General features: G+C 37.3%; 2 protein-coding genes across 6 annotated transcripts in view; one reads left to right on the top strand and one right to left on the bottom strand.

The window, feature by feature from the left end:
• The window catches only part of DLD (dihydrolipoamide dehydrogenase), a 50058-nt gene that overhangs the window by 20149 nt on the left and 8747 nt on the right, over positions 1–21162 (top strand). The window contains exons 9-14 of one of the 5 annotated variants that reach the window (XR_004486425.2): positions 7200–7390; positions 8048–8218; positions 8537–8726; positions 9147–9284; positions 10185–10274; positions 10363–10546. Coding sequence is in view for 4 of the 5 variants with exons in the window: in XM_049714918.1 (XP_049570875.1) it covers positions 7200–7390; positions 8048–8218; positions 8537–8726; positions 9147–9284; positions 10185–10274; positions 10363–10428 (846 nt within the window). In the remaining variant the exon portion in view is untranslated. Of the gene's footprint in view, positions 1–7199; positions 7391–8047; positions 8219–8536; positions 8727–9146; positions 9285–10184; positions 10275–10362; positions 11121–21162 lie in introns of those variants that run through there. The other 4 variants (XM_049714918.1, XM_004263348.4, XM_049714920.1 and 1 more) reach the window with 4 other exon arrangements.
• The window catches only part of LAMB1 (laminin subunit beta 1), a 73956-nt gene continuing 70609 nt past the window's right edge, over positions 17816–21162 (bottom strand). Inside the window, exons 32-34 of the mRNA XM_004263347.3 lie at positions 19707–19883; positions 18277–18436; positions 17816–18099 (exon numbers count right to left, since the gene is read on the bottom strand). Of these exons, the coding sequence (XP_004263395.2) occupies positions 17963–18099; positions 18277–18436; positions 19707–19883 (474 nt within the window). The 3' untranslated portion in view covers positions 17816–17962. The remainder of the gene's footprint in view (positions 18100–18276; positions 18437–19706; positions 19884–21162) is intronic.

Genomic DNA, 21162 nt, shown 5'->3' on the forward strand with positions numbered 1-21162 from the left:
TTGCTTGTAGTAGTGTCTTATGATCCTTTGTATTTCTGTGGTATCAGTTGTAACTTCTCCAGTTTCATTTCAAATTTTATTGATTTGAGTCCTCTCCCTTTTTTTCCTTGACAAGTCTGGCTAAAGGTTTATCAGTTTTACCTTTTCAAAGAACCAGCTTTTAGTTTCATTGATCTTTGCTGTTGTCTCTATTTCATTCATTTCTGCTCTGATCTTTATTTCTTTCCTTCTACTAACTTTAGCTTTTGTTTGTTCTTTCTCTAGTTGCTTTAGGTGTAAAGTTAGGTTGTTTGGGATTTTTCTTACTTCCTGAGGTAAGATTGTATTGCTGTAAACTTCTGTCTTAGAACTGCTTTTGCTGCATCCCATAGGTTTTGGATTGTTGTGCTTTTGTTTTCATTTGTCTCTAGGTTTTGTTGTTATTTTGTTTTGTTTTGTTTTTGCCAAGCCGGGCGGCATGTGAGATCCTAGTTTCCTGACCAGGGATCCATCCATTGGTTGTTCAGTAGCATATTGTTTACCCTCCATGTGTTTGTGTTTTTTAGCTTTTTTCTTGTAGTTGATTTCTAATCTCATAGTGATGTGGTTGGAAAAGATGCTTGGTATGATTTCAGTTTTCTTAAATTTACCGAGGCTCATTTTGTGACCCAGCACATGGTCAGTTCTGGAGAATATTCCACGTGCCCTTGAGAAGAATGTGTATTCTGCTGCTTTTGCTTTTTTTTTTTTTTTAATAAATTTATTTATTTTTGGCTGTGTTAGATCTTCGTTGCTGCACATGGGCTTTCTCTAGTTGTGGCGAGTGGGGGCTACTCTTTGTTGCGGTGCACAGGCTTCTCATTGAGGTGGCTTCTCTTCATTGCGGAGCACGGGCTCTAGGCGCGCGGGCTTTGTAGTTGTGGCTCGTGGGCTTAGTTGCTCCGCGGCATGTGGGATCTTCCCGGACCAGGGCTTAAACCCATGTTCCCTGCATTGGCAGGTGATTCTCAACCACTGCACCACCAGGGAAGTCCCCTATTCTGCTGCTTTTGGATGGAATGCTCTCTAATTATCAATTAAGTCCATCCGGTCTAATGTGTCATTTAAGGCCTGTGTTTCTTTGCTGATTTTCTGTCTGGATGATCTGTCCATTATGAAAATGGGGTGTTAAAAGTCCTCCACTATTATTGTGTTAGTGTCGATTTCTCCCTTTATGGCTGTTAGTGTTTGCTTTATGTATTGAGGTGCACCTATGTTAGGTGCATATATATTTACAATTGTTATATCTTTTTCTTGGACTGATCCCTTGATCATTATGTAGTGTCCTTCTTTGTCTCTTAAAACAGTCTTTATTTTAAGGTCTATTTTGTCTGATACAAGTATTGCTACCCCAGCTTTCTTTTGATTTCCATTTGTGTGGAATACCTTTTTCCATCCCCTCACTTTCAGTCTGTATGTGTCCCTAGGTCTGAAGTGGGTCTCTTATAGACAGCATATACCCAGGTCTTGTTTTTGTATCCATTCAGCAAGCCTGTGTCTTTTGGTTGGAGCATTTAATCCATTTACGTTTAAGGTAATTACCGGTATGTATGTTCCTATTGCCATTTTCTTAATTGTTTTGGCTTTGTTTTTCTAGGTGTTTTTTCTTCCCTTTCTCTTTTGTTTTCTTCTCTTGTGGTTTGATGACCATCTTTAGTGTTGTGTTTGGGTTGCTTTTTCTCTTTTGTGTTTGTACGTATTGTAGGTTTTGGGTTTGCTCTGCCCATAAGATTTTGATATAGCTGTCTATATATGTATAAGGTTGTTTTAAGTTACTGGTCTCTTTCTTGCCTAGAGAAGTTCCTTTAGGATTTTTTGGTAAGCTGGTCTGGTTTTGCTGAGTTCTAGCTTTTGTTTGTCTGTAAAGCTTTTGATTTCTCCATCAAATCTGAATGAGAGCCTTGCTGGGTAGAGTATTCTTGGTTGTAGGTTCTTCCCTATCATCACTTTAAATATATCGTGTGACTTTATTCTGGCCTGCAGAGTTTCTGCTGAGAAATCAGCTGATAACCTTATGGGAGTTCCCTTGTATTTGTCATTTTTCCCTTGTTGCTTTTAATATTTTTTCTTTGTGTTTAATTTTTGTCAGTTTGATTACTGTGTGTCTTGGCGTGTTCCTCCTTCAGTTTATTCTGCCTGGGACTCCCTGCGCTTCCTGGACTTGGGTGACTGTTTCCTTTCCCATGTTAGGGAAGTTTTCAGCTATTATCTCTTCAAATATTTTCTCAGGTCCTTTCTGTCTCTCTTCTCCTTTTGGGACCCCTATAATGCGAATGTTGGTGCGTTTAATGATGTCCCAGAGGTCTCTTAGACTGTTTTCATTTCTTTTCATTCTTTTTTATTTATTCTGTTCACACTGTGATTTCCACCATTCTGTCTTGCAGGTCAGTTATCCGTTCTTCTGCCTCACTTATTCTGCTTTTGATTCCTTTTAGTGTATTTTTCATTTCAGTTATTGTTCATCTGTTTGTTCTTTAGTTTTCTAGGTCTTTGTTAAACATTTCTTGCATCTTCTTGATCCTTGCCTCCATTCTTTTTCTGAGCTCTTAGATCGTCTTCACTATCATTATTCTGAATTATTTTTCTGGTAGGTTGGCTATCTCCACTTCTCTTCGTTGTTCTTCTGGGATTTCATCTTTTTCCTTCATCTGGGACAAATTCCTCTGCCATCTCCTTTTGACTGACTGTCTGTGATTGCAGTTTCCATTCCGTAGGGTACAGTATTGTGGTTCTTGTTTCTGTTGGCTGCCCTCTGGTGGATGAGGCTGTCTAAGAGGCTGGCAGCCTTCCTGATGGGTGGGGATGTGTTCCCGTCCTGTTGGTTATTTGGCCTGAGGTGACCCAGCACTGAAGCCTACAGGATGTTTGGTGGGGCTGATGGCTGCCTCCGGGAGGGCTCGTGCCGATGGGTACTCCCCAGAACTGTTGCTGCCAGTGTCCTTGTCCCTGCAGTGAGCCACAGCCACCCCCTGCCTCTGCAGGTGACCCTCCAATACTAGCAGGAAGGTCTGGCCCAGTCTCTTATGGAGTCACGGCTTTTTTCCCCTTGGTCCTGGTGTGCATGAGATTTTGTGTGTGCCCTCCAGGAGTGGAGTTTCTCTTTTCCCCAGTTCTGTGGAAGTCCTGTGATCAAACCCCACTGGCCCTCAAAGCCAGATTCTCAGGGGACGACTCCTCCCGCTCCCGGACTCCCAGGCTGGGAAGCCTGTCATGGGGCTCAGAACTTTCGCTCCTGTGGGAGAACTTCTGTGGTATGATTGTTTTCCAGTTGTGGGTCTCCCACCAGTGGGTATGGGATTTGATTTTATCTCGATTGTGCCCCTCCTACTGTCTTGTGGCTTCTTCGTCTTTTGATGTAGGGTATCCTTTTTGGTAGGTTCCAGCATTTTTTAGTTGATGGTCATTCAGCAATTAGTTGTGATTTTGGTGTTTCCATAAGAAGGGGGTGATCTCACGTCCTTCTACTCCACCATCTTGAGCTAATCTCCAGAATCTATTCTTCTTTAGAATCTATTCTTTTCCACCTTTGGCTGTACTCTTATGCTAATTAAGTTCCCAGAGTTTACGGATGGACTGTCTCTGTTATCCAAACTCTGTGATCTAATTTGTTTGATTAGGGAGTTAATTCATCCAAAATCATTTGTTGTTGTCTTGGGCTTCACTTCTCGCTTAATGATATTTCTTCAGTTCACTCCACTTTGAAAATTGTTCTCACAGATGGATAAGAAAAGCAAGAAAAAAGGAATAATAATAGATTTACTTTCTTTTGTTAAACAGTATAATAATATCCCAAGCAGTAATTCTATTTCCTCCATCTCTGCACTTTTGCTTTAGGTTTTTTACAAGCCTTGGGTCATTCCAGATATCTTGCCACAATGTTTTAGGTGTCTGTTACCATATTGAATTAGTTTTTACGTGTCATTTTGAAAATTTAGGCTTATCAGAGAATTTACTGTGTAGTCATACATATCTCTTTACTTCCTCATAAAGTTAGTCATATGACTTCTATTTTTTATTTATACTTCTTGTTCCTTCTTCCATTACAGTTTAATGTAGTTCTTTCAAGAACATAGGTTTTGGAATCAGATATAAATTTGAATTTTAGCTTTGCCTCTTCCTTCTTAAATTTATAACCCTCTCTGAACTAGTTGATTCATCATAAAAAGGAGGAAAAGAATAATTGCCTTATAAGATTTTGTTGGGATTTTATAAAGTTAATACTTTTAAGAAACTTAACATAGTGCCTGGCATTTAACAAGCTGTAAATAAATTGTAGCTCTTATTGGAGTTTTCCTGTCTCTAAGGATTTTGAAATCAGCTTTCCTAAAGAGTAGGGCACTTGGCTATGGTCATTGTTCCTTACTTTGAATTATAGACTTCGAGATGCTGCTTCTCATTGTTACTACTCTTACTATTTCGATTTAGGTTCAGAAGAGTGATTCCTTTCTTTTAAACATCTTTATTGAGATAAAATTCACATATATAGTTCACCCATTTAAAGTGTACAATTCAGTGATTTTTAGTATATGCACAGAGTTATGCATCTGTCATCAGTATCTAATTCCAGAACATTTTCATCACCCCAGAACGAAACCCCGTGACTATTAGTAGTCATTCTATATTCCTCCCTTCTTCCAGCCCTTGGAAATCTAATCTACTTCCTGTGTCTATGGATTTGCCTATCCTGAACATTACATATAAATGGAATTCATGCAATATGTGGCATTTTGTGTCTGGCTTCTTTCACTTAGCATAATGTTCTCAGTGTTCAGGTATACTTCATTTCTCCTTATGGCCAAATAATATTCCATTCTATGGATATAGCATATTTTTCAAATTAATTGATCAGTTGATGAACAATTGGGTTGTTTCTACTTTGGGGCTAGTATGAATAATGCTGCTGTGAACATTTGTGTAGAAGTTTTTGTGTAGACATCTGTTTTCATTTATTTTGAGTATATACTTAGGAGTAATTCTGTTTTTAACCTTTCAAGGAACTGTACAGCAATTGGGAGATTGGGATTGACATATATACACTAATATGTATAAGGTAGATAACTAATAAGAAACTACTGTATAAAATAAATAATTAAATTAAATTTTTTTAAAAAAAGGAGTTGGGAGGCTAGAAGGAGGAGCTCTCTCGCCCTACTACTAGTAGTCAGTTGCAGATCTAACAGGAGGAGACATACCTTGCATCTCCAACAGGAAGAAGGTTACTACTGTACTACCGCAGCAGAAGGAAGGAAGATTCTCCTTGCAATAACCTTGCCAATGGGAGACTGTCATTACTCAGCCAATAAAAAACCCCTACAACTTCCAATTTGCAGGACTCCAGTGGACTTTTTATTTGTAACAGCCTTCCCAACTCCACCTTCTCCTCTATAAGAGAAACATTCATCTTCTTTGTTCTCTGGACTTGCCTGTGGTTCACCATGGATTGTATGCCCCAAATTGCAATTCTTTGATATTCCCGAATAAACCAGTTTTACTGGTTTTTTTAAAAAAAGGAACTGTACAGCAAAGTGAATCAGCTATATATATACATATAGCCCCTCTTTTTCAGATTTCCTTCCAGGTTCGTTTTTTTATTGAGTTTTGAGACTTCTTTATGTAATCTGGATTTAGATTCTTTATTTAAATCCTTTATATGTTTTTTTTTTTATTTTATTTTTGCCTGCGTTGGGTCTTTGCTGCATGCAAGCTTTCTCTAGTTGCAGTGAGCTGGGGCTGCTCTTCATTGTGGTGTGTGGGCTTTTCATTGCTGTGGCTTCTCTTGTTGCAGAGCATGGGCTCTAGGCGTGTGGGCTTCAGTAGCTGTGGCACACGGGCTCAGTAGCTGTGGCTCGCGGGCTCTAGAGCGCAGGCTCAGCAGTTGTGGTGCACGGGCTTAGTTGCTCTGCCACATGTGGGATCTTCGTGGACCAGGGCTTGAACCTGTGTCCCCTGCCTTGGCAGGTGGATTCTTAACCACTGTGCCACCAGGGAAGCCCCCAGTAGATGGTTTGCAAACATTTCTTCACAGCCTGTGGTTTCTCTTTTTGGGTTCATGATACTATCTTTTGAAGAGAAGTTTTTACTTTTGTTGAAGTCTAATTTATCTTTTTTCTTTTATGGATTGTGCGTTTGGTATTGTAGCTAAGAAATCTTTGCCTACTCAAGGTCACAAAGATTCTCTCCTATATTTCCTTCTAGAAGTTTTATAGCCTTGGGTTTTACATTTAGGTCCATGATTTTGAGTTACCTTTTCATGTATGCTTGTTATTGGATTTTTAGTGTCATTGTATTGCCTCTAGTTAACTCAGCTCTCACCCCAAAAATTCATGAAATTTTAAAAATTAATACATGAACTTAATTTAGTTGGTAAGGTAAACTCTTAAGGTGAATTTTAAATTATGAGATGAATTTAATACAGATTCTTGCAAAGGGTATATTCATAGCTTTTCATAGTTTATTTAATGCTGTAAAATTATCTTCATATTGCCAGTTTCATATATAAGTATTCACAAGTTATCACTGATAAAATGTTGTTAAAATATAAAGCCAGCATTTACTTTAAATTATAATTTGAATGAAAATATAAACATTTCTCTGTTGAGAAAATAGAATACGAAATCAGTTTAATATTTTGCAAGCATCAGTAATTAGCAATAAGAGGTTACTTCTTCCCTGTCAAGACCTTCCTTCCCACTGCTGTTCCTCTTTCTGGACCAGTTACCAGCGTATTTCATTCCTTCTCCAAGTCTTTGTGCAAATGGCACTCGCAGTGAGGCCTTCCCCTGGCCACACTGTTTAAAATGACAGTCCCTCTCCTTTCAGTAGTCGTGGTTGTACTTCCTGCTTTATTTTTCTCATAGCTCTTTTACTGTCCTCTGCATGAATTTTACTTATTTGTCTCCCCTGTCGGAATTTAAGGTCCCTGAGGGCAGTGTTTTGTTCACTGACGTATGTCTATCACCTAAAATGGTGCCCTAGCATATAGTACGTGCTCAGCACATGTTGAGTTAGTGAATATTAAGTTATATATGTTTGTCACAGTGTTAATTTTAAACCTCAGAGTTTCTAATAGGAACATATTAACACAAGAAAATATCTTACAATAAACTGTTTAAGATCATTTTTTTAAACATTTGCTATAGAAGCCTTTATTTTTATGATTATTGTTTTTTTATTATGTGCAGGGCTCAGTTTGGCAAAGACTTGGTGCAGACGTGACAGCAGTTGAGTTTTTGGGTCATGTTGGTGGAATTGGAATTGATATGGAGATATCTAAAAACTTTCAGCGCATCCTTCAAAAACAAGGATTTAAATTTAAATTGAATACCAAAGTTACTGGTGCTACTAGGAAGCCAGATGGAAAAATTGATGTTTCGTAAGTATGCTACATTTGTTTTTGTTATGATACCCTTCTGTGCGTTTCTTTAAGAAAAACATTGTTTTTAGAATCAGATTCTTCTATAACTTAATACCATTTTACTGTGTAGTATAACTCAGTATTGCTTATCAAGTCAGTCCACTGAAATTCACGATTGCATTGATAGAAAAATGTAGCCAGTGTTCTCATTTGTAATGTACTTTTTCATAGTATACATTCAGAAAACTTTAAAGTCTCAATGTTCAGTAAAATTAATTCAGTATTTTTAGACAGATACATGGGGAAATCAGTAATATTACTGATTCAGTTGCTTACTGTGTGCTTGGCATTCTGTTTGTTTAACACTGAAATAACTTGCCTAAGGTCACATAGCTGGTGGGGGCAGAAGCAGTGCTTGAACTTGGATCTGTTGGACTCTAAGACTTAATGTTCTTAAACTGTGTTACACAGCCTGTTGTTGCGAGGTTCTGATGATCGACCTCTAGAGGATATGTACATTTTTCTTTGCCTGACCCTTACGTTTACTTATAATAAAATAAACTTACACTGTTAGAGGTGTCATTGATACTTGAAAATGTCTGGTCTTAAATTTCCAAGTCTATCAGCTATTCATGTAGATGCGTGTTTAACAGTTATACACTGTTCATTATCTAGTATTGAAGCTGCTTCTGGTGGTAAAGCTGAAGTTATCACTTGTGATGTACTCCTGGTTTGCATTGGCCGACGACCCTTTACTAAGAATTTGGGACTAGAGGAGCTTGGAATTGAGCTGGATCCTAGAGGTAGAATTCCAGTAAATACCAGATTCCAAACTAAAATTCCAAAGTAAGTTGGATACTTACTGCATTTTCAATAATTTTAAGCAACCACTATTTTGAAAATATGCTTTTGTCATGCTTAAAAAGTACCTTGGCTTTGGGGAAGAACAGTAAACTTATAACATGTAAAAGCAAAAGTAATTAATTGAATTTTTTCACTACCCAGAGATTAGAACCTGAACTCACAGATATTTGAAGAGCTGTATTTGATTTATTTTCTTGGTGACTTTATAACTAGAAACGTGTATTTTTGTTACCCTGGTATAACTGTAGATGAGTGTCTGTGATTTCAGAAGTTGACTGTTTCTTTTGATCTCCGTGGCAGTATCTATGCAATCGGCGATGTGGTTGCTGGTCCAATGCTGGCTCACAAAGCAGAGGATGAAGGCATTATCTGTGTTGAAGGGATGGCTGGTGGCGCTGTGCACATTGACTACAATTGTGTACCATCGGTGATTTACACACACCCTGAAGTTGCTTGGGTTGGCAAATCAGAAGAGCAGTTGAAAGAAGAGGTAATTCAGAGTAGTTTTCCTCTAATGTGTGATTTGAGTTGACACCAGTGGTTGAGAATCCTTTCATTATTGCATTAATGCATTTTAATAACTATGTAGAACATTATAGGTAAGTTTGTATAATTTTTACTTTGTGAGTATCTTAAAGGAGATCATTTGGTTGCCTCTATTCAAAAACTAGTAATTCCAGAGCTCTTATATTTGGCTTTGAAATATATCCAGGTGGGCTGACATTTGCATTTGCTTGTGTTTGTACCCAAACTGTATTTCAGTAACAAGCCTTTTGGTCTTTCCTTCTATATGCTTTGTGAAGAATTGCCTTCTTGGGATTTATTTTCTGAAGAAATGGTAGACGCTTTCACCAAATGGGAATGAATTTTTTGATACCTTATGTACGTTCTCATTTTCTGCTTCTCACAGGGTATTGAGTACAAAGTTGGGAAATTCCCATTTGCTGCTAACAGCAGAGCTAAGACAAACGCTGACACAGATGGCATGGTGAAGATACTTGGGCAGAAATCAACAGACAGAGTATTGGGAGCACATATTCTAGGACCAGTGAGTACTGTAAAACCAGAAATCCCACTAGGATTTCTAGAAAGCATTGTTATTTAGTAGATTAATTTAAGACCACCTGGTGTTTACATTCTGCGGTTATTATTTACTAGCCAAAGTTTGAATATGGCTTCTTCATGCATCGTTTCTAGCACTGACATTCTTGCCCATCATATCATCTGCATTCCATGCTGCAACTAAGTTTATCCCTTTAAAACATACACCAGGCCATTTGCCTGCTTAAAACTCTCCTAGTGGTCCTTTCTGCTATAGACTTACATGAAAGGCCCCGCTGAATTTGGCCCTGGTTACTTTTCTGACCTCACCTCTTTCCACTCGTCCCCTTTGCTCATTAATTCCCTGTCTTATGGGCCTTCTCTCAATTTCTTCATAGGCTGAGCTTGTTCCCATTTTAAAGCCTTTGTTCTGGAATCCTCTGCCTTCATATCTTTGCATGACTGGCTTATTATTCAGGTCTTAGCTCAGATGTTACCTTCTAAGAGAAGCCTTTCCTGCCACTGCACATGAGGTATGCCCTCCCCTAGGTATCTGGTGCATCAGTAATGATACTAGAACATTTGAGTGCTTCCTCTGTAACAGTTTTTCCTAGATGCATGCATCAGCTTTAGTTTCCATGACCCTGTGAGGTAGGTGGTGGTGTTCCCATTTTTGAGGTGAATAAATGGGCCAAAGCACAGAGTCAGTGAGTGGTTAGGGCAGTAAGTGGTAGGAGTTGAATCCTGGCCATCTCGCTTCAGAGCCCAGGCTCTTAACTTCTGAACTGCTTTTTTTTCTGTTAAGGTTTTTCTGACTGGAGGCAATTAACTGTTCTAATCTCTCGTATTAGAAGGTAGTTGTTTTTGCCACAGAAACAAAATTACTTCTTGGTTTATTATTTTAAAGGGTGCTGGTGAAATGATAAATGAAGCTGCTCTTGCACTGGAATATGGAGCATCCTGTGAAGATATAGCTAGAGTCTGTCATGCACATCCGGTAACAGCATACGCAATTAATGGCTATCTCAAGTTTCTTCTGATTCACAAATACTTGGTTTTTAATTCTAAATTTCTTCCCTTTGCAGACCTTATCAGAAGCTTTTAGAGAAGCAAACCTGGCTGCATCATTTGGGAAATCGATCAACTTTTAAATTAGAAGATTATATTTTTCTGCAATTTCCTGGGAGCTTTTGTAGAGGTAACATTTCTGAACAGGAAATGCTCACAGCTCCAAGAATTTCTAGGACTGAATTATGAAACTTTTGGAAGGTATTTAATAGGTTTGGACAGAATGGAATAATCTCATATCTATATTTTGAATAAATTTAATATTTTATTTCACTGCGTTAATACTGCAGAAAAAAGCTACTTATAGTAGCATCCTGGAAAATATTCTTCAACCCATATTTTCATGCTGTTTATGAAAGGCTCAGCTTCACTGAATTTATGCTAAGTAGCTTTTATCTCGGATACAGGATTTACTTACATGGATGGAGCTGGAGTATGGTATGTGAACAGCTGTGTTTGAAACAAGGTGATCAAGTTATTTTAAACTTGGTTTTCACATTGGAAACAGTCATTAGAATAAGTTAAACATGTATAAACTGAACTGATGTAAATAAAAAATGATGGTCTATCAGGTATTTTAATCCCCAAAGTCTTGGCCGTTAGAGGTAGAATTTGTGTTTAGATTTTTAAGGTTCTAGTGAGGTCTGCAGTCTGAAGTATAGTTATATAGTTGACCAAAGTAAGGCAGTATATATACGAAATTCATATATTAAGTGGAGAAGCAATGTATTCCAGTGGGAAATTAAGATATGGAAATAAACATGTCTTAAATATTCATAGTGGTTATTCTGAGTGGATGTCAAGATGGTCCTAGATTTTTTATGACTACCTCTACCATACATTCTTGTTTATTACTCTTTATTATTGCTTTTATAGGCCTGGATAGATCTTTTTTTCCCACACTGTAGGACAGTATTAAGGTATTTAAAAGGTCATTATCCTTTTATCTGTTCTAGTGATACCTACTAAATGTTTAGCATTTATTTTTAGAGAAACAACATAAGGGAATCTTTAATCTCTTGTCTTTTCTGAAGTGGATTGCCAGTGTATCCTGGCTGGGTAAAATCGACTGTTTCTTTAAAGAGTGCTATAAAATTATATTTATTGATAAATATTTAAAATGGCTGTTTCTTAAAACACTTAAATAACAAAGGGTTGAATACTAAATAGACTTTATTATAACTAAATTTAAGAATCATTTCAGATTCATTCATTGTATTTGATATAGCATAAATTTCTAAAGAAAGTAAATGAAGGAACTGAAATATGCAAACCAGATATTCACTTGATTGCAATTTAAAGGTTATATATCGTCTTAAGGAAAGTTTGGAGAATGTAATTTATGAGCAGAAAGCTGTATGGAATAAGAAATCATCAGTTGATCCATAGATAAAAGGAAAATGTTTTGTAGCCTTCAGGTTTTTATTGATTTACATGTAGGTCACATTTTCCTTTTACTTCACATGTCCAGTGCTCTTGAATTGTATTATGGTCATTATAAATGGATACATTGTAAAGACTGGATTCTGTTACATACCTCTGAAAAATTCTGAATTTTTTAGTGGGCAGTTAACTTGGTTAAACTCCAAACTCTTGTCTTTGTGCGTGCGTGTGTGTGTAGGGGGAGGGCGGGTGGACAGCTGAAATCTCTACGCAGTTGTTTTAGCTTTACCTGGGCTATCTGAAGTTTGTGCCATGCACATAAACTTCACAGGTCAGCTAGAGATTGGACAAGGGATATGCAGAATTTATACCTCTTTTCTGGGGTTCCTCCCCTCATATTTCAGTTGCTCTTGGTTACCCCAAACTCTGTCCTCTGATTCCTTAACCAGTAAAACTTGGCTTCTCTTCAAGTTGCCACTTGGGACCTCCCCTCAGTGAAAAGCTATTAAAAATGGAAATCTCACGCAAGGCTGTTATTTGAGTGCAACGTGCACCCCCCTCTTCTGCCTACTTCTGGTTGTTGTCCAGTACCTTTACTTTTGAAAAATATATTTTATTCAGAGTTTTCAGTTGTTATCTGTAGGAGTGGTGGTCTGATATGTGCTATTTGCCATTATTGGTAATGAACTCTGCATCTTTTTAAAATCTGAAATCCCAATATTATGTGAAGTGCTAATTTATTTAAACCTCAAACATGTCCTCTACTCTAGGTACAAAGATTCTGATGAGGGAATAGTGAAATGTAATTTAATACAAAGTCCTAGCTATAGAGACACAAAAGAATAGTTAAGTGCAACTTTAAGGATTCCCTTTCACTGTGAGAATGGAAATATATGTGGTTGGGAATGAAGTCCTAGGTATAAGACAAATTTTTAATGTTCGCTTATTGTTATTAAGTTCTGAGTATTCCTTGGCTTGTGAAGGGTGGGGCTATTAGTTGTCCAATTCATTGAGCTGATTGAAATTACTAATTTTAAAGTGCGACTTTTAGTTGTTTAGCTGAAAAGCGATGAGGGGTAGTGAAGGTTTCTACCTCTGCTTAATTGTAAGTAAAATACTTATAATCAAGGGGAAAAAAAAAGACTTAGTTGCCCTGGTAGATGAGGAGGTACAACCACCTTACTAGCTATTAGAACTCCTGTCTAAATAAAAGTGACAACTGTGTGGAACCAGAGGGAAATTGCCTTATTATTGAGATTACAGCCATTAACGTAACTTTTGTTCAGGCCCAGCTTCAAATGCAGCTGTGTTGTATGTGTGGGTTGTTGTTACATGGTACAGAGTATTTCTCTAAGAAGAATGTGTGCAAAAACCACTTAAGACCTGGCCTGTCTCCAGCCAACTCAGCTATAAAGTCGACAAAGGCTTGGCAGTTGTATTCCAGCTATTTTCTTTATCCTGTGGAGTAACAGTTATCTGATTGTGAAATCAAATAAAATTCAGTGTAAAATCTGAGAAATTATAGCATCCTTCTGTACTTTGAGTAGCACTGCTCACTGTGCACAAGCAGTAATATCCCCAAACTTTGGCTTAACTTAATTTAAACGTTCCCCTCAGCAGCCCTAGCCCTGTTTTATGTGGCAATACTCGTATTTTTTTAAATTTTATTGGAATATAGTTGATAGTGTTGTTAATTTCTTCTGTACAGCAAAGTGACTGAGTTCTACATATATTCCTTTTTTATATTCTTTTCCATTATGGTTTGTCACAGAATATTGAATATAGTTCCCTGTGCTACACAGTATGACCTTGTTAATCCATCCTGTATATAATAGTTTGCCTCTGCTAATCTCAGACTTCCATTCCTTCCCACCCATACGCCCCCTCCCCCTTGTAGTTGATCTGTGAGTCTGTTTATGTTTCGGCATAGGTTCCTTTGTGTCATATTTTAGATTCCACGTGTAAGTGGTATCATATGGTACTTGTCTTTCTGATTTATTTCAGTTAGTATGATAATCTTTAGGTCCATCCATGTTGCTACAAATGGCATTATTTCGTTATTATTTATGGCTGAGTAGTATTCCATTGTACATATGTACCACATCTTTATCCATTCATCTGTCAATGGATGTTTAGGTTGCTTCCATGTCTTGGCTATTATGAATAGTGCTGCTGTGAACATTGAGGTGCATGTATCTTTTCAAATTATAGTTTTGTCTGGGTATACCCAGGCGTGGGATTGCTGGATCACATGGTAATTCTATTTTTAGTTGTTTGAGGAACCTCCATACCGTTTTCCATAGTGGCTGCACCAGCTTACACTCCCACCAACAGTGTAAGAGGGTTCCCCTTTCTCCACAGTCTATCCAGAATTTGTTATTTATAAACTTTTTAATGATGGCCATTCTGACTGGTGTGAGGTGGTACCTCATTGTACTTTTTAGTTGTGTTTCTCTAATAATTAGTGATGTTGAGCATCTTTTCATTTGCCCATCGGCTATCTGTATGTCTTCTTTGGAGAAATGTCTGCTTAGGTCTTACCATTTTTCGATTGGGTTGTTTTTTGTCATTGAGTTATATGAGCTGTTTGTATATTTTGGAAATTAAGCCCTTGTCAGTCACATGGTTTGCAAGTATTTTCTCCTGTTCTGTAGCTTGTCTTTTCGTTTTGTTTATGGTTTCCTTTGCTGTGCAAAAGCTTGTAAGTTTGATTGGGTTCATTTGTTTATTTTTGTTTTTATTTGTATTGGCTTGGGAGACTGACCTAAGAAAACATTGGTACAATTTACGTTTTGCCTCTGATCTCTTCTAGGAGTTTTATGGCATCTTATGTTTAAGTCCTTAAGCTATTTTGAGTTTATTTTTGTGCATAGTGTGAGGGCGTGTTCTAACTTCATTGATTTATATGCAGCTGTCCAGCTTTCCCAGCACCACTTGCTGAAGAGACTGTCTTCTTCCCATTTTACATTTTTGTCTCCTTTGTCAAAGATTAATTGACCATAGGTGTGTGGTTTTTTTTCTGGGCTCTTTATTCTGTTCCATTGATCTATATGTCTGTTTTTGTGGCGGGTTTTGCCTCCAGCTTTTTTCTTCAGGATTGCTTTGGCAATTCTGGGCCTTTTATGGTTCCACATAAATTTTAGGAGTATTTGTTCTAGGATCACACTAAATCTGTAGATTGCTTTGGGTAGTATTGCCATTTTAACAATATTCTTACAGTCCAAGAGCATGGGATATCTTTCCATTTCTTTGAATCATCTTTAATTTCCTTTATTAATGTTTTGTAGTTCTCAACATATGTCTTTTCACTTCCTTGGTGAGGTTTATTCCTAGGTGGGTTTTTTTTTTTTTTTGATGATTTTAAAAGGATAGTTTGTTTACATTCCTTTTCTGATATTTCATTGTTAGTGTAAAGAAATACAACTGATTTCTATATGTTAATCTTGTATCTGCCTACTTTACTGAATTCGTTTATCAGTTCTAGTAGTTTTTGTGTGAAGTCTTTATAGGGTTTTCTATTGGGTTGGCCAAAACGTTCGTTTGGGTTTTTCTGTAAGATCTTACGGAAAACCTGTACAAATGTTTTGGCCAACCCAATATATATAGTATCATGTCACCTGCATATAAAACAATTTTACCTCTTCCCTACCAATTTGGATACCTTTTATTTTTTTCTTGTCCGATTGATGTGGCTAGGATTTCAATACTATGTTGAAGAAAATTGGTGAGAGTGGCCATCCTTGTCTTGTTCCAGATTTCAGTCGGAAACCTTTCAGCTTTTCACAGTTGAGTATTATATTGGCTGTGGGTTTGTCATCAATAGCTTTTATTATGTTGAGATATGTTCCCTCTGTGCCCAGTTTTATAAGGGTTTTTTAATCATGAATGGATGTTGAATTTTATGAAGTGCTTTTTCTGAACCTATTGAATGATCATGTGGTTTCTGACCTTTCTTTTGTTGATGTGGTGTCACACTGATTGATTTGCATATGTTTAACCATCCTTGTGACCCTGTGAATCCAACTTGGTTGTGTTGTATGACCTTTTTGTGTGTTGTTGGATTTGGTTTGCTAATATTTGGTTGAGGATTTTGATGTCATAATCAAAGATACTGGCCTGTAACTTTATTTTTTGGTAGTTTCTTTGGTTTTGGTATCAGGGTGATGGTGGCTTCATAGAAAGTCTTTAAGAGTGTTCCTTCCTCTTCAGTCTTTTTGGAAGTGTTTGAGAAGGATCAGTATAAGTTCTTCTTTGTATGTTTGGTAGAATTTCCCAGTGAAGCCATCTGCTCCTGGACTTTTGTTTGTAGGGAGGTTTTTTTTTTAAAAAATTACAGATTCTACTTCGTTTCCAGTGATTGGTCTTTTTTTTTTGGTGTATGTTGACTTACAGTGTTGTTAGTTTCTGCTGTACAGCAAAGTGAATCAGTTACTCTATTTTAGATTCTTTTCCCATATAGGTCATTACGGAGTATTAGGTAGAGTTCCCTGTGCTATACAGTAGGTCCTTATTAGTTATCTATCTCATATATAGTAATGTGTATATGTCAATCCCAGTCTCCCAATTTATCCTCCCCCCATCCCCCCAGTAACCATAAATTTGTTTTTTATATCTGTGACTGTTTCTGTTTTGTAGATAAGTTCATTTGTACCTTTTTTGTTAGATTCCCCATATAAGTGATATCATATGATATTTTTCTCTAACTTACTTCCCTCAGTATGACAATCTGGTCCATCCATGTTACTGCAGATATCATTATTTCATATTTTATGGCTGAGTAATATTCCATTGTATGTATGTACCACATCTTCTTTATCCATTCCTCTGTCAGTGGGCATTTAGGTTGCTTCCATGCTCTGCAGTGAACACTGGGGTGCATATATCTTTTCTAAGTATGGTTTTGTCCTCTATTCCTTCTTGATTCAGTTTTGGTGGGCTGTTTCTAGAAGTCCATTTCTCTAGGTTGTCAAATTTGTTGGCATATAATTGTTCATAGTATTCTCTTATGGTTTTTTGTGGTATCAGTTGTGATTTCTCCTCTTTCATTTCTTATTATTTCTTGTGTCTTTTCTTCTCGGTGAGCCTGGCCAGAGGTTTGTCAATTTTGTTTAATTACCCTTTCCAAGAACCTGCTCTTGGTTTTATTGATTTTTTTTTTTTCTTTTAATCTCTATTTCCTTCCTGGTCTTTATTATCTCCTTCCTTCTGCTGACTGCTGACTTTGGTGGTTCTTCTCTTCCTAATTGTTTTAGGTGGTGGGTTAGGTTGAGTTTTGTTTCTTAGATAGAAAGGCCTGGGTTGCTATGAACTTCCCTGTAAGAACTGCCTTTGGTGCATCCCATAGATTTTGTATGGTTGTTTTCTCATAGATTTTGTATGGTTGTTTTCTCATTGTCATTTGCCATGAGGTATTTTTCAATTTCTTCTTTGATTTTATTGTTGACCCATTGGTTTGTCAGTAGCAAGGTGCTTAATCTCCCTGTAATTTTTTTTTCTGTGGTTGATTTCGAGTTTCATGCCAGCGTGGTCAGAAAAGATACTTGAAATAATTTCTATACTCTTAAATTTGTTGAGGCTTGTTTTGTGCCCTAGTACGTGGTCAATCATAGAGAATGTTCCATGTGCACTTGAATGTGTAGTTTGCTTTTTGGGGGGATGTAATGTCCTGAAGATATCAATTAAGTCTAACTGTTCTCTTGTTAGGTAGCAATAGGTAGTCACAATGCCCTAAAAGTTGCTTTTGTTGTTCTCTTGCCTAGAGCAAGGAATACTTAGAGGAGTTTTTGGAGATTGGAGCAACTGAGCAGTCAGGGAAGTGGTGAAGGTAGCTCAGGCTACTTCCTTCCTCTTTAATCTCCACCTGGGAATCCAACTGGAAGGTGATTTTAGGGGTGAATTTGTAGAGGATATTGACCCAAACAGATGACTGATATTTGTTTATAGACATAAGAAAAATTAGCATCTCTATGAAGGCAATCAGCTTGCTTTTAAATCCATCTTTACAGTGAAAATAAATTCTTTGTTAAAGGGATTCATGAATGCTTAAATCAGGAAAAGTAACAGTGAGTTTAAGAATTATTCCGAATATATATTTATATAAAAGCACTGTACTTTATTTAGCTCCATACAAAAAATGTGGTGATTAAAAACATTAAGAGTCAGTTTTTACCATGTAGTGATTTTGCTTTGGTCACACACCGTAGCCATCTTTTACTTATAGCTCCTCCTCCTCTGTTACAAGCAGGTGCTGTAAACAGCCACTTTCTGGCTTATATCTTTTAGGAGTGAACGGACTTCTCCTTCCAGTCTTACTAATTCTTGAGCTTTGTCTTCTAGATATTTTTGATTGTCCTCATATTTTCTTTCTAAATCTGTGGGAGATGAAAAGGTCTGAGCAGTTACACTACTATGATGATCTCAAAATCAAATACTGATCCTTTTTGCCTATAAGGCTCTATTTAAGTACCTAAGACAGAATGAATACATGTTTACCATTTAAATAAACTAAAAAATCATGAGTCTTAAGTGAAAGAAAAAAAATTCTATACCTTTCAGGAGTTGCAGCTTGCTGTTTGCTTGAGCCAAAAGTGTTTTTGCTTCGTTTTGTAGCAGTTCAGCTTTCCTTCTGGCATCAGCTGACTCTTCAGTTTTTTGGGCAATTATATTTTCCACTTTCTTGTACTTTTCATCAAGTTCACCGTCCAGAGTCTGCAGTTCCACATTTCAGCACAAAGAGGTAATAGCATCAGCAGTTATATTTAAGACTGGTAAACGGTGGCAAGCTTGGATGAGATTAACTTGCATGGCAAGCAGTCTGAATTAAAGGCCATGACCAAGGGTACTCAGGCTTAAAGCTCCCCAGTACTAAATAACTGAAAACATTAACTTGAAACAGTGGAATTAGATACAACGTTGACATGAGTTTTTTAAATGAAAGATCTTAAAGACATGTTGTGGTAGGTCTTTGCAGATTAGTACTTTTCTGTGGAGATGTCGTAGGAGAATGCATGGAGGGAGAGTTTGAGAAATAGGGTTTCTCAGAGGTAGGTTTGCCGAGATCCAAATTTAGAGATCAAAAGAAGCCAAAAAAAAAAAAAAAATGGTAAGACCATCTTGATTGTGACTAATTTAGGGTTGATAGAGACTTGCTATCAGGAAAATCAGAGGGAAAAGGCAGATTTAAAAAGGAAGGGAGGGCGAGATTGTAGCACAAGTGGGGTTAATGGGGGTTTGCAAAGATGGTTGTGAGGAATTTCATGTCAAGGGGTTTTCTTATTTCTAGTGAAATTTAATATTGATGCAAAGTGTTCTATAAGAAGACTACTTGGGAGATTTACGCTCTCAGACCTGTAGGAACCTAGACCAGAATGAAAAAAGACAGATAGGGCAGTAAACTTACTTGTTCTCTTCCCCAAACCACAGGTGTAGGGAAGTCACCTGTATGTAATGCCTAAAAGCTAGTCGCTTCTAGGAAAATCTCGACTTCATGTCAGTTTATAGCACCCTACTATTCGTTTCAACACTGCTCTGAAAAGTTTAAAAAGGTTTCTTTAAATATTTGCTTACAGAAATTTAAATGTGTCTCAAGCTTGAGACTTCCCTCTGCAAAATATAGTATCGTCCACTGAGAAGAGGTGGTTAATTCCCGATGAGCACAGAAGAAGTGAGGTAAGGGTTCCCTACTAGCTGTTGTCTGTTAGGAATTCTTTAAGCAGTTTCTACGCTGCTTTGAAAGATTTCTCAAAGGGCCAGGTAATTTACTGTTTGCCATAAAGGTCTTCCTAATTGAAATACAAGCTCAATAACCACCCTTATCCAAGTTTGGATTTGAGGGCCTACACGTGTATGGATACATTTATATCCACTCCCATTCTTTTCCATCTGTGTCTCTGAAGACTGCTCTTTCAAAACAGGTCACTTGGAGGAGACTAGTTGCTCCTTTATCCACATAGCTGTGAAGTTCCAAAGATTTACTTACCTTCTTAACATCTTCTGCACTTTGTTTCACAGTATATACTACTTTTTCAATATATTCTGCCTCCCCAGAGTTCTGGGCAGCTTTCCGCTTAAGTTCTTCCACGTTTCTCTCTAGCTCGCTGAGGCGCTGGGAGGCATTGAACAAGGTTTCCTCGGAAGCTGCTGTTTCAGACTCGATCTAAAAGCGTCATCATTCAGCAAGCCATTAATTCAAGAAGTGATAGCAAGTGCTATGACTACAGTGTAGAGGAAGATTTAAAAAGCTGCTATGACATTGCTCTAGAACAAAAGAAATTTCAAGAAAGCTTATATAAAGTGCCCAAGTTTAAAATAGTCTCTGTTCTTTCACTACTTCTGCTGGTCTAGGCTGAAATTTTTGTAAAATTTTTCGTTACTGAACCACCTCCAGGCAGCTTGATGTGTTGAGAAAGCACTTTAAGAACTTGCCTAGTGTTCACAAAGCAGCGGATGTGAGTAGAGGGATATCCACACAACTTTCTGAAGTATTATGGGTGGAAAAATTGTAACTTCCAGTCAATTTTAATTTTTTTCTATCAACTGTAAATGTTAAACTCTAGTAGCATAGTACTTCAGAAACGACATGGAAATCAGGAATGTTAAAACTCTGAAAAGTTACTATAGGATTGTGAGATGGCATAGGTCTGGGAATGTTATAACTGGAAGCTATAAGTGCTCAAAGTTTTAACTGGACGCTATAAGTGCTCAAAATTATTTAGGGAAAAAGTATCTTATCTGTGCAACTGGTGAGGGTCCACGTTGGCTCTCATTTCAAAGTAATTAGTAACCGTTGTTTTTAAAGCTAGCCAAAGTAAGCCTGAACCATAACAGAAGAACCAGTTTCACTGAGCACCTAATTTTTCTGAAAAATGATCTTCAAGGCTGGGTCTATTCCACAGAATTACTCTGAATAACAATGTCGTAACTAATGGGTCAGTATATGCATATTAGTTAACTTAGAAAACAATTCTTAGGGACTATTCTTACAAGATAACCCTTACAGTTTTAAGTAGGCGAATAGTTCGTGACAAGCTTTCGTTAGTGTGGTTTAGGTAAAGGCTCTATTTTTTTTTTTACTGTTAACCTGAAACACTTCTGCCCACCATTATTAACTTGCAACAACAAGCCAGGTATCGCACCTACAGTTTGATTAATAATAGTTTCCATTTTGCTTTTCAAAACAGTCATTTTTTTAAAAAGTCACTTATTAACATGTTAACAACACACTGACAAATCTGAAAATCCTATAGGTAGAAAAAACAGTAATTGAAAGGGTTAGAATGTAGTCTGGTGGGAAAACAGAATTTTTCTAAACTTGAACACGTAGCCTGAAGAAAGGGCCTTAAATTGCTCATAATGTAAGAAAGTGGATTGGGAACGGTCCGGCTTCATTCTACTGAGAATAAGGGAATACGGGAAGATGGGCTTTTATCAACTAC

The sequence above is a fragment of the Orcinus orca genome, chromosome 9, assembly GCF_937001465.1.
Source record: "Orcinus orca chromosome 9, mOrcOrc1.1, whole genome shotgun sequence".
Lineage (NCBI taxonomy): Eukaryota > Metazoa > Chordata > Mammalia > Artiodactyla > Delphinidae > Orcinus > Orcinus orca.